This window comes from Mustela nivalis (assembly GCF_964662115.1).
Source record: "Mustela nivalis genome assembly, chromosome: 6".
Taxonomy (NCBI): Eukaryota; Metazoa; Chordata; class Mammalia; order Carnivora; family Mustelidae; genus Mustela; species Mustela nivalis.
Window position 1 is genome coordinate 126226262 of NC_139025.1, and position 12598 is coordinate 126238859.

At 40.9% G+C, this 12598-nt stretch overlaps 1 protein-coding gene across 7 annotated transcripts in view; it reads left to right on the plus strand.

Moving 5' to 3' along the window:
- APBA2 (amyloid beta precursor protein binding family A member 2) overlaps positions 1–12598 on the plus strand; it is a 243355-nt gene that overhangs the window by 193102 nt on the left and 37655 nt on the right. For all 7 annotated transcript variants that reach the window (XM_082736650.1, XM_082736649.1, XM_082736648.1 and 4 more), the window contains 2 exons: positions 2433–2513; positions 3611–3647. In XM_082736650.1, the coding sequence (XP_082592776.1) occupies positions 2433–2513; positions 3611–3647 (118 nt within the window). The remainder of the gene's footprint in view (positions 1–2432; positions 2514–3610; positions 3648–12598) is intronic.

A 12598-nucleotide genomic window follows, 5' to 3' on the forward strand; every position in this document is an offset into this window, starting at 1 on the left:
TTCAGTCTTGAAAAGGCAGGAAATTATGATACATGTTACAATATGGATGAACCTTGAGGACATCATGCTAAGTGAAACAACCAGTCACAAAAAGATAAGATTCTACTTATGTGAGGTTCCTGGAGATGTTAAATTGACAGAGACAACCAGTGTCTGGGGGGAGAGGGTAATGGGGAATTAATGGTTAATGCATACATAATTTGAGATGAGCAAGATGGAAAGAATTCTGGAGAGGGATGGTGGTGATAATTGCAGAATGTTAATGTTCTTAATGCCTCCAAACCATCCACTTAGAGTGGATAAAATGGTAAATTTAATGTTATGTGTGTTTTACCACAATTAACAAATAATAAATAATAAAATTAGAAAATCTGATTCAGAATATGAAGATGACACAAACAAATGGAAGACATATCATACTCATAGAATGGAAATTGATGTTGTTAAAGTGTCCACCCTACACAAAGCAATCTACAGATTCAGTGCAATCCCTATCAAAATACCACAGTATTTTTCATAAAACTAGAACAAATAATCCTAAAATTTGTACATAAACACAAAAGACCCCAAATAGTCAAAGCAATCTTGAGAAAGAAGAGCAAAACTTGAGGTATCACAATCCCAGGTTTCAAGATAGACTACAGGGCAATAGTCATCAAAACAGTAGGGTACTGGCACAAAAAGAGACACACAGATCAATGAAAGAGAATAGAAAGTCAAGAAATAAGCTCCTCGGGGCACCTCAGTGGGTTAAGTGTCTGCCATCAGCTTGGGTCATGATCCCAGGGTCATGAGCTCCAGCTCAGCGGGAAGCCTGCTTCTCCCCCTACTGCTCCCACTGCTTGTGTTCTGTGTCTCTCTGTCAAATAAATAAAATCTTAAAAAAAAAAAAAAAGAAAGAAGCCCCTCCTTGTATGGTCAAATATTCTACAATATAGAGACAAGAATACAAACGGGAGAAAGATAGTCTCTTCAGTAATGGTGCTGGGAAAACTGGACAGCTGACTATATGCAAAGAAAGGGAAACTGGGTCACTTTCTTACGCCACACACAAAAATAAACTCAAAATGAATTAAAGACCTAAATTTGAGACCTGAAACCAAAAAAATCCTAGAATAAAACACAGGCAGTAATTTCTTTGGCATTGGCCATAGCACCATTTTTCTAGATATATCTTCTGAGGCAAGGGAAACAGAAGCAAAAATAAATGGTTAGGACTTCATCAAAATAAAAAGCTTTTGCATAGCAAGGGAAGCCATCCACAAAACGAAAAGACAACCTACTGAATAGCAGAAGATATTGACAAATGATATATCCAGTAAGGAGTTAATCCCTAAAATAGATATAAAGTTATGCAACTCAACACCCCCCCAAAAAATTAAATATTGATCAGAGACATGAATAGACACTTCTCCAAAGAAGGCAGACAGATGGTCAACGGGCACATGAAAAAATGTCCACCATGTCTCATCATCAGGGAAATACAAATGAAAACTACAGTGAGATATCACCCCATATGTGTCAGAATGGCTAAAGTCAAAAGAGATAAGCAATAACAAGCATTGGGAGGATGTGGAGAAAGGGAATTCTTTTGCAATGCTGGTGGAAATATAAATTGATGCAACCACTGTGGAAAACAGTATGGGGGTTCCTCAAAAAATTAAAAAATAGAACTACCATATAGTTCAGTAATTCCACGGCTAGGTGTTTACCCAAAGAAAATGAAAACACTAATTTGAAAAGATATATGCACCCCATGTTTATTGTGGCATTATTTGTAATAGCCAGGATATAGAAGCAGTCCAAGTATCCATTAGTAGAAAAATGGAGAAAGACGATATGGCCTACATACACACAATGGAACATAGCTCAGCCTTAAAATAATATGATATCTTTCCATTTACAACATGGATGGACCTGGAGGGTATTACGCTAAGTGAAATAAGCCAGAGAGAGAAAGACAAGTATCATGTAGTTTCACTTATATGTAGACTCTAAAAGACAGAACAGATGAACAAGCAAACAAAAACAGACTCATAAATACAGAGAACAAACTGGTGGTTTCCAATGGGTAAAGAGTAAGGGGGTGGTGATGGGCAAAATAGGGTAAGGGGATTGAGAGGTACAAATATCAAGTTATAAAATAAGTCATGGAGATGAGAAGTAAAGCATAATAGAAGTAAAGCATAAGAGAAGTGAAGCATAATATTATAATCATGTTGTGTGGTGACAGATGGTAAAAAAATGATTCAAAAACATTTTATAAATATAAAAGAATACATATTAATTGCAGACGAGTTTAAATTACACATATACACATATACATGCACATACATGCATGGGCATTTCATAAAATTGTGTCATATTATATCTTGGTTTATTTCTCTAACATACAGAAGCACCATCTTCATCTTTTACTTCCTGGTTTCCAGGTTTGCAATGGCTTGGAGCAGCCGAGGAAGCAGCAGCGCTCTGATCTCAATGGACCTGTGGACAATAACAACATCCCAGAGGTAATTTTTTCCAAGGATAAGTGTTGTGGTTTAAGTTCCTAATATTGAAGTTACCACACCACCATGGTCTGCTCACCCTTTCCACCATGTTCTTATCCCAGCCAGTGTCTTGGAAGTGGGGATTCAGTCAAGCAAAGTTGGGTGTTCCTGTAGGAAAAAGAAGGAAAGTTTCTTTCCTGCTGATTCAGGCTCATACCACTGTGGGTTCATGCGTTTTCAGTGGCATGTGGGGTTGGGGGTAGGGAAGTTCATTTATGCTCCCTGGTTTGACAGAAACTTGTTCTACTTCATTATCTTACAGTTATGTTCTAAGTTAGGGTTACTCAGTAATGGCACCATTGACATTTGGGCCAGAGCATTCTTTGTTGTGAAGAGCTGTCTTTTTCACTAAAGGATGTTTAGAAGCATCTCTGGCCTCTATCCACTAGATGCCAGCAGCACACAACCTCTTTGCCAAGCTGTAATAGCCAAAAGTGTCTACAGACATTACCCAATGTCCCCTTGGGGACAAAAAAATCATCCTGATTGAGAACCTGTTTAAAACCTGTTTTAAACCCACAACATGGTTTTGAAAAACAATCTTATATAGGTTAACACTGCCTTGATGGAGGTTGTTAAAATGAGGCCTTAAACCAGTTATTTCCCTTTTCTGGATGACATAGTTTGGATAGAATTTTCTAGCTTTGATGAAATAAGTCTGGCCACCCATAGAGTGGTGTCCAGTATCCTTTATCTTGCTTTTAAAGGTGGACCCTAGTAATTCTCATGCCCACCAATTGGAGAACTATTGGTTGTATGGTCTCTAGCCTCCCTTCTAGCAGTGACATACTAATCTGGGGGTCCCTAACTTTAAATGATGGCCCTTTGTACCCCAAATTTCCCCATGGGGATGTTTCCATGTGTCCTGCCTAAACACCATGGTGCCTGAATGCCATTGGTTTGCTTTCTGGAGCTGACTTCTTAGGAACATCAGACACTCAGTAGGGTTTAGCTTTTCAAATACAGTACTCTTCTTAGCCTAGATGTTTTAGGCCATCTACTTACACTCATGTGTGTGTTTTCTTTTCTTTTCTTTCTTTTTTTCTATTTCCCAATAGACAAAGAAGGTGGCATCATTTCCAAGTTTTGTGGCTGGTAAGTGACTTTGAATTTACTCTTAAAGAACAGTTGCATTTTTATCTCAAAGCAAATGGTATTTTTACCTTTGGTTTTCTCCTGCAAAGCTTGTACAGAAAGCACACCTTCAAGGTAAAAACAGTGTTATAATAAGCAAAGGTGCTCACGCATTTGGTTGGCGGAGTACTTTGTAAGCCCCTATTGTTATGGAGGGGGGTGGTTCAGCTGATTAGGGAATAGTCAGCCATCCCTTTGAATTACATCCCTTGAGGAACACCTGGGTGGCTCAGTTGGTCAAGCAGCTGCCTTCGGCTCAGGTCATGATCCCAGCGTCCTGGGATCGAGTCCCACATCGGGCTCCTTGCTCGGCAGGGAGCCTGCTTCTCCCTCTGCCTCTGCCTGCCATTCTGTCTGCCTGTGCTCGCTCTCTCCCCCTCTCTCTCTGATAAATAAATAAAATCTTAAAAAAAAAATGCTTTGAATTACATCCCTTGACACTACTGATCAGGTTAATAGACTGAAATGTGTCTGTATAAGCAGCTCATTATGATCTAACACTTTTGATTAGGGTGGATATACTTGCATCCATATTCAGGCTATTACTTTTTTATTCTCCTGTCTTTTTTGAGGGGGTTAATATTGGATTTCAGCATTCAGTGTTGAGCCAACTTTGCACTGTCTGAATGGCCTCAGGGAAACTTGGGCTGCTCCTTTCCAAGGTCCTTCCACAACACCATAAAGAGCCTCTTAAATATGATGTTTCTTTAGCCAGGAGGCTGTTTCCTGCTGTTGCTAATGTTACAATAAAAAGTGTGGGTTTTATGAATTCTTTCAGTAAGCTGGTAATTAATTTTTATGAATATTTATGGGAGTAAGGTAAATCACTCACCAGAGATAAGTAACTTTAAAACCTCTCCTACCCTGGTTTCCTTTTTTAGTAAAGAGCTGACATCTGGGAAACTGAGACCCCCAAATCCCCTTTCAAGGGACTAGTTTGAACCAGGCTAACCCAATTCAAACTGGTTGAAAATGAATTGGTGTGCTCAACCCAGTTTCAGCGGGTTCAACATTGTATTGGCTCAGTGTTGCTCAAACTAGATTAAAAACAGTTTCAGACTGTTGGAATCCATGTTATATTGTTCAAATAAACTTGATTCTGTTTTGACCAACTCAAGTAGGCTCCAGTGGGTTTTGCCCAGGTATTTACATGTGGTGCTTATGGTTAAAACTGGATCAAATTGGTTTTCATCAGGCCACAGTAGATTGTGGTAATTCTAATCTAAATGACTAGTTGTAGTATTTTTCTGGAACTAATTATTGGCAGAAAGAGACAACACCTACTCCATGCCCCCATCATAGGGTTGATTAGGTTTCTGATTCAGAGGACTGGACATCTCATAAATAGGGAAGATGCACCACTTTCCTGGGTGGTGGGAATGCCAGGATGGCTTGTACCAGTCACACTGTTCCAGTGAGGTAGGCTCTTGTAGATCCAGGAAGCTCACTTTTCAAAGTATCATGGTGTCATTTGGGCAGGACTCTCTCAGACTGCATAGGGGAATGGTTTGGGCATTAGACTCCCCTGGCTCTTGAGTCTGCCTTCTAACTAGAGGGGATGGTAGTGGAGAAGGATTAAGAAGCACTATCAATGCCTAGGTGCTCTGAGAAGTACCACTCACTTGTAGCATTCCAGAAGTCTCGCTTCCCTAAACCAGCTTAGAAATGTTCTAAACCAAAATCAAAACAATGTGGGATGCCTCAAACCAGTTTTGATGGGCTAAAACTGCCTGTCACTAGCTCAAATCAATGTGGATAGCTTTAATTTAGAATTTCCTGTGGCTCAGTTGGTTGAGTGTCCAGCTCTTGGTTATAACTCGGATCATGGTTTCAGGGGCCTTGGATTGAGCCCCATGTCTGGCTTCACGCCCAATGGGGAGACTTCTTGAGATGCTCTCGCTCCCCCTCTGCCCCTCCCCCTGGTTGCTGTTTCTCTTTCTAAAATAGGTGGATAAATCTTTAAAAAAAGAAAAAAGAATCTCTGTTAGGCATGCCCATGGAGTGGTTGTCAGAGATATTGGCCCCTGGGAACATGAGGGTCTTAAAAACCAGGATGGCTCTACACATCCTTCTTCAGGGGTGTTTCTTACCCTCAGGCTCCCTCTAGCTCCTGGACAGCTGTGTGGACACTTGCAGAAGAGTCCAGCTGGAAAGCTGTATTTCCTGCCTTATTCCTTCTGAGAAAGCAGTCTCATGTCTACTTGAACTTAGGAGGCCTTATGAATCTGAATGTTTAGTTAAACCTTAAAACACCTTGAAGACCAACTCAGCAGTCTTCTCTTTGTCCCTCATCGGCCAGACCTGTGCCACATGACCAGTGCCCTGGACTTTAGGGTTGACTGGAGGATCAGATATTTGGCTTTCCGGGAAGGCAGGGGTGAAAGTCTGGAGATGAGGGAGCAGTTCCCCAATGTCTGCCTATCGGGCGAGTGTTTCAAGGATGAGGGAGCCCCTAGGACTTGTTCAGCCCTTCAGCTGAAAGTCTGAAGAGTTGAGCAGACTTCATATAACTGACAGGAAAGCAGGCTTTCCTCCTCCTCTGGGTGAGAAATCACACTGAAAGAAAACCTCCTTGGAGTTTTAAGGAGGAATGGCCTTCAGTCCCAGCACATGCCTTATTTCACACCTTGTAACTGTTCATAATAATGCAAGATAACAGTAATAGTCATAGGGACACCGTCCTAACCTTTATTGGGCATTTAGTGTGCAAGCCCTAGGGATGTGTGCTGTGCCCCGACTTCATATCAGCCATCATAGGAGGGCTGATGCTTCTCCTCATTTGAGAGGTTAGGAAAAGTGGGGTTCAAGTGACTCATCTGAGGTCTGATGGCTGGGGACCAGGGGCTGTGTCCTGGAGTAGTGAGGAATGGCGGGACCTGCAGGACCTGCAGGATGTCCTCTACTGCAGGACATGGAAGCTGGCAGTGGAATGAGTCCAGGTGGACCAGATGGTTGTCTACCTCTGAATGAGTCTTGTAAAAGTCTAGCTTTTCCATAAAACCAGAAATGGGTTAATTAAAACCAGAAGTTTGGTGCTGGTCCCAAGCAATGAAGCCTAACAGCGGCAGCTTTTGGACAAAACCACAAGGGCTGGTAGATAGAATTCTGCTCCTCATACTGTTCTAATTCAACAGCCAAAGCTTATGTGAGATGTCCTGAAACACTGCCCACCCCACCAACAGCTCTTGCCCTGTACTAGAATGTGGCTTGTCCTCAGGTATCAGGGCCCTGGGATCCTTTACAACCTATCTCTACTTTGTAACTTCCCACCTTTGAGAACGTGGGGACCTCCATCACTGCCATGCTTGCCCCTCACACCTTCTTTCTCTTGGGGGTCCTCTCAGTGATAAAGCCACTTGTTTATTATCATGCCCTGAACACCTATGACCTGACCTCTTGAAAATGGGCAGTTGGGATGAACCTGTTCAGATGAGACTGCTGAACTGAAGGCTGCTCCCATCTCTTCCTCTTCAGCCCGTCAGAGGGGCCAGGCTCCTGAGCCACAGAGCAGGCCTGAGGGGGTGGGTTGGCATGGGTCTGGGGTGCTGTTGGCAGGAGGACCGGAGTAAGGTAAATCCCCAGCACCAGGGGGGCCCAGAGCGTTCCAAAGGGAGTTTATGAAAACCAAAATGACTTTCCTTTTTTACAAATAGTGTTTGATCTTGTCCAAATGGAGTCGTGAATAGGGATTAGACAGATTTTAAAATAGGAATTTTTATTCACTAGAGGTTTGTTATTTCTGAGTACTTTTTAGAACAAGCCAGAAGCCATAAGAATTAAAAATGCATTCTACCCTGGAAATCCTTATTTCCCTTCTCTGTCTTCATATCCCTGTATTTCTCCCTTTTCTGCCTGCACATCCCAGACCCCTAATCCCTTTCTGCAATCAAAGCTACTGTTGAGTCTCTGGTGACTCATCCCAGAAATTTCTTGGACATATACAAAACCATAGATCTTTTTCTTAAAATAGAGGTTACACTTGGACACATGAGTCCTTACTTCTTCTTTTTCTTTTTTCCCTTTTTTGAGATTTATTTATTTATTTGACACAGAGAGAGCATGTACACAAGCAAGGAGAATACAGGTTAACAGGAGAGGGAGAAGCAGTTTCCCTGCTGAACAGGGAGCCTGATGTGGGACTCGATCCCAGGACCCTGGGATCATGACCTGAGCCAAAGGCAGATGCTTAACGACTGAGCCAGACACTCCTGCTTTTTCATTTCTCACTTCCCCTTGGAGATAAGCTACTACAGAGCCTCCTAATTATTAAGTGGCTGCCCAAGATTCAGGTTCATGGACATATGATGGGTACTAATCAGTCCCCAGTGGACTACTTGTTTGGTTCTGGTCAGTGCAGCAGTGAGCAGCCTCATGGATGTGTCTCCATGATCATGTGCTGTGTTCCTTCACAGAAGCTGTTCCTAGGTAGAGCAAGGTTGCAGGCCAGCCAGAAGCAACTTGGGTAGAAATGCCCAAGAGGGAGACGGTGTCACCAACACTGTCAGCCACCAGGCCAGTGGATGGAAAGTGGCATATTGTTGGTTTTACACTCAACATCCTCCACTGGAAGTGAAGCTGGGATGTCTGAGTGGCTCAGTTGGTTAGGTGACTGCCTTCAGCTCAGGTCATGATCCCAGGGTCCTGGGATCCAGTCCCACATCGGGCTCCTTGCTCGGCAGGGAGCCTGCTTCTCTCTCCGCTTCTGCCTGCAACTCTGCTGGCTTGTGTGTGCACTCGTGCTTTCTCTCTCTATCTGACAAATAAATGAATAAATAAAATCTTTTAAAAAAGAAGAAAAAGAAGAAGAAGAAGTGACGCCAAATGCTATTTCATGCATTTGCAAGCCTTTTTGGATTATCTGTTTTGTGTGTGTTGAGTTTGAGGGGTTCTTTATAGATTTTGAATATCAGTCCTTTGTCTGTATTGTCATTTGTGAATATCTTCTCCCGTTCCGTGGGTTGCCTCCTTGTTTTGTTGACTTTTCCTCTGCTGTGCAGAAGCTTTTGATTTTGATGAAGTCCCAAAAGTTCATTTACGCTTTTGTTTCCTTTGCCTTTGGGGACATGTCTTGAAAGAAGTTACTGTGGCCAATGTCAAAGAGGCTACTGCCTATGTTCTCCTGTAGGATTCTGATAGATTCCTGCCTCACGTTGAGGTCTTTTATCCATTTCGAGTTTATCTTTGTGTATAGTGTAAGAGAATGGTGGAGTTTCATTCTTCTATACATATCTGTCCAAGTTTCCCAGCACCATTTCTTGAAGAGACTGTCTTTTTTCCACTGTATATTTTTTCCTGATTGTCGAAGATGATTTGACCATAGAGTTGAGGGTCCATATCTGGTCTCTCTTCTCTGTTCAACTGGTCTGTGTGTCTCTTTTTGTGCCAGTACCATCCTGCCTTGGTGAACACAGCTTTGTAGTAAAGCTTGAAATCAGGCAACGTGATGCCCCTAGTTTTGTTTCTCTTTTTCAAAATTTCCTTGGCAATTTGGGGTCTTTTCTGGTTCCATACAAATTTTATGCATGTTTGTTCCAGCTCTTTGAAAAATACCAGTGGAATTTTGATTGGGATGGCATTGAAAGTATTTCTAGGCAGTATAGACATTTTAACAATGTTTGTTCTCCCGATCCATGAGCATGGAATGCTCTTCCATATTTTTGTGTCTTCTTCAGTTTCTTTCACAAGTGTTCTGTAGTTCCTTGAGTACAGATCCTTTACCTCTTTGGTTAGGTTTATTCCCAGGTATCTTATGGTTCTTGGTGCTATAGTAAATGGAATCAATTCTCTAGTTACCCTTTCTGTATTTTCATTGTTAGTGTATAAGAAAGCCACTGATTTCTGTACATTGATTTTGTATCCTGCCACATTACTAAACTGCTATATGAGTTCTAGTAATTTGGGGGTAGAGTCTTTTGGGTTTTCCATATAAAGTATCACATCATCTGTGAAGAGAGTTTGACTTCTTCATTGCCAATCTCAACACCTTTCATTTCTTTTTGTTGTCTGATTGTTGTTCCTTGAACTTCTAGTACTGTATTGAACAACAGTGGCAAGAATGGACATCCTTGCTATATTCCTGATCTCAAAGGGAAGGCTGTTAGCTTTTCCCCATTGAGGATGTTATTTGCTGTGATTTTTTCATAGATAGATTTTATAAAGTTTGGAATGTTCCAAACATAATCAGGAATGGATGCTGTATTTTGTCAAATGTTTTTTCTGCATCAATTGAGAGGACCATGTGGTTCTTTTCTCTTCTCTTATTGATTTGTTCTATCACATTGATTGATTTGTGAATGTTAAACCATCCTTGCATGTCAGGGATAATCCCACCTGGTCATGGTGGGTAATCTTTCTAATGTATCATTAGATCCTATTAGCTAGGGTCTTGTTGAGAATCTTGGCATCCATATTCATCAGGGATGTTGGTCTGAAATTCTCCTTTTAGGTGGGGTTTTTGCCTCATTTGGGGATCAGGGTAATGCTGGCTTCATAAAAAGAGTCAGGAAGTTTTCCTTCTGTTTCTATTTTTTGAAGCAGCTTCAGGAGAATAGGTATTCTTTCTTCTTTGACCATTTGGTAGAATTCTCTGGGGAATCCATTATGTCCTGGGTTCTTCTTTTTTGAGAGTTGTTTTTTTTTTTGTTTGTTTGTTTTGTTTTGTTTTGTTTTAATCACTGCTTCAATCTCGTTACTAGATATTGGTCTATTCAGGTTGTCAATTTCTTCCTGATTCAGTTTTGGAAGTTTATAGGTTTCCAGGAATGCATCCATTTCTTGTAGGTTGCTTAACTTATTGGCATATAACTGTTGATAATATTTTCTGATGATTGTTTCTATTTCCTTTGTGTTAGTCATGGTTCCTACCTATTCATTCATAATTTTGTTAATTTGGGTCCTCTCTCTATTCTTTTGGATTAGTTTGGCCAGTGGTTTATCAGTCTTATTGATTCTTTCAAAAAACCAGATTCTAGTTTCATTGATATGTTCTACTGTATCTCTAGTTTCTATCTCATTGATCTCTGCTCTAATCTTGATTCTTTCCCTTCTTGTGTGTGGGGGTGGCTTAATTTGTTGTTGATTCTCCAGTTCTTTAAGGTGTAAAGACAGCTGGTGTATTCTGGATTTTTCAATTTTTTTGAGGGAGGCTTAGGTGGCTATGTATTTCCCCCTTAGGACCACCTTTGCTGTGTCCCATAGGTTTTGTACTGATATGTCTTCATTCTTATAGGTTTTCATGAATTGTTTAAGTTCTTCTTTGATTTCCTGGTTGATCCAAACATTCTTAAGCAGAGTGTTCTGTAGCTTCCAAGTGTTTGAATTCCTTCCATACTTTTTCTTGTTGTTGAGCTCCAATTTCAAAGCATTGTGGTCTGAGAATATGCAGGGAATAATCTCGGTCTTTTGGTATTGGTTGAGCCCTGATTTGTGACCCAGTATGTGGTCTATTACATGTGCACTCGAGAAGAATGACTATTCTGTTGTTTTAGGGTGGAATCTTCTGTATATATCTATGAGGTCCATCTGGTCCAATGTGCCATTCAATGCTCTTGTTTCTTTATTGATAGTCTGCTTGGATGATTTGTCTAATACTGAGAGTGGCATGTTAAGATCCCCTACTATTAATCTATTCATATCCATATGACTCTTTATTGATTAACTGTTCTCTTATGTAGTTGGCTGCTTCTGTATTGGGGGCATAAATATTGACCATTGTTCAATTGTTAGGTCTTCTTGGTGGATAGACTCTTTAAGAATGATATAGTGTCCTTCTTTATCCCTGACTACAGCCTTTAGTTTAAGGTCTAATTTAACAATCTGAGAATTGCTACCCCAGCTTTCTTTTGAGGCCCATTGGCATGAAAGATGCTTTTCCATCCCTTCACTTTCAGTCTGGATGTATCATTAGGTTCCAAATATGTCTCTTGTAGACAGCATTTGGACGGGTCCTGTCGTTTTATCCAATCTACAACCCTGTGTCATTTTATGGGAGCATTTAGGTCGTTTACATTGAGAGTAATTATTGAAAGATACATTTTTATTGACATCATATTACCTGTGAAGTCCTTGTTTCTATATATTGTCTCTGTAAACTTCTGTTCTATGTCACTCTTGGTTCTTTCTTCTTTTATGGAACCCTTCTTAATATTTCTTGTAATGCCTGCTTGGTGGCTACATGCTCTTTTAAACCTTGCTTGTCTTGGAAGCTCTTTATCTCTTCATCCATTCTGAATGTCAGCCTTGCTGGATAAAGTATTCTTGGATGCTTGTTCTTCTCATTTAGTGTCCTGAATATTTCTTACCAGTCCTTTCTGGCTTGCCAGGTTGCTGTTCTGACAGGTCTGACGTTATTCTGATGGACCTTCCTCTGTACATAAGGAATCTCTTCCCCAGCTGCCCTCAGGAGCTCTTGTCTAAAATTATGATTCATCAGTCTCACAATCAAGTGTCTCGAGGTCTTTCTAGATTTGTTGATCTTGGGGGATGTCCTTTTTGCCTCAGGGACATGAATGCTGGATCCATTCCCCAGATTGGGAAATTTTTCATCAAGAATTTATTCAACTATATCTTCCAGTCTTTTTTCTTTCTCCTTCCCCCCAGGGATCCCAGTAATTCTGACGTTGGAACGTTTCATGGCATCATCATCATTCATGATGCCATGGCATCATCATTTCATGACATCATTCCCTAATTCTGTTTTCATGGTTTCCAAGGTGTTTCTTCCATCCTTCCTCCTGATCCTTTTTCTCTATCAGTTTTTCCTCTAGATCACTAATTCTTTCTTCTGCCTTGGTTACCTTAGCTATTAGAGTATTTAGATTAGATTGGATCTCATTGATAGCATTTTTAACTTCTTCCCAGGGAGACTTTCACTTCTGCCCTTAGAGATTCCATGTTGTCACTAATGGTTTTCT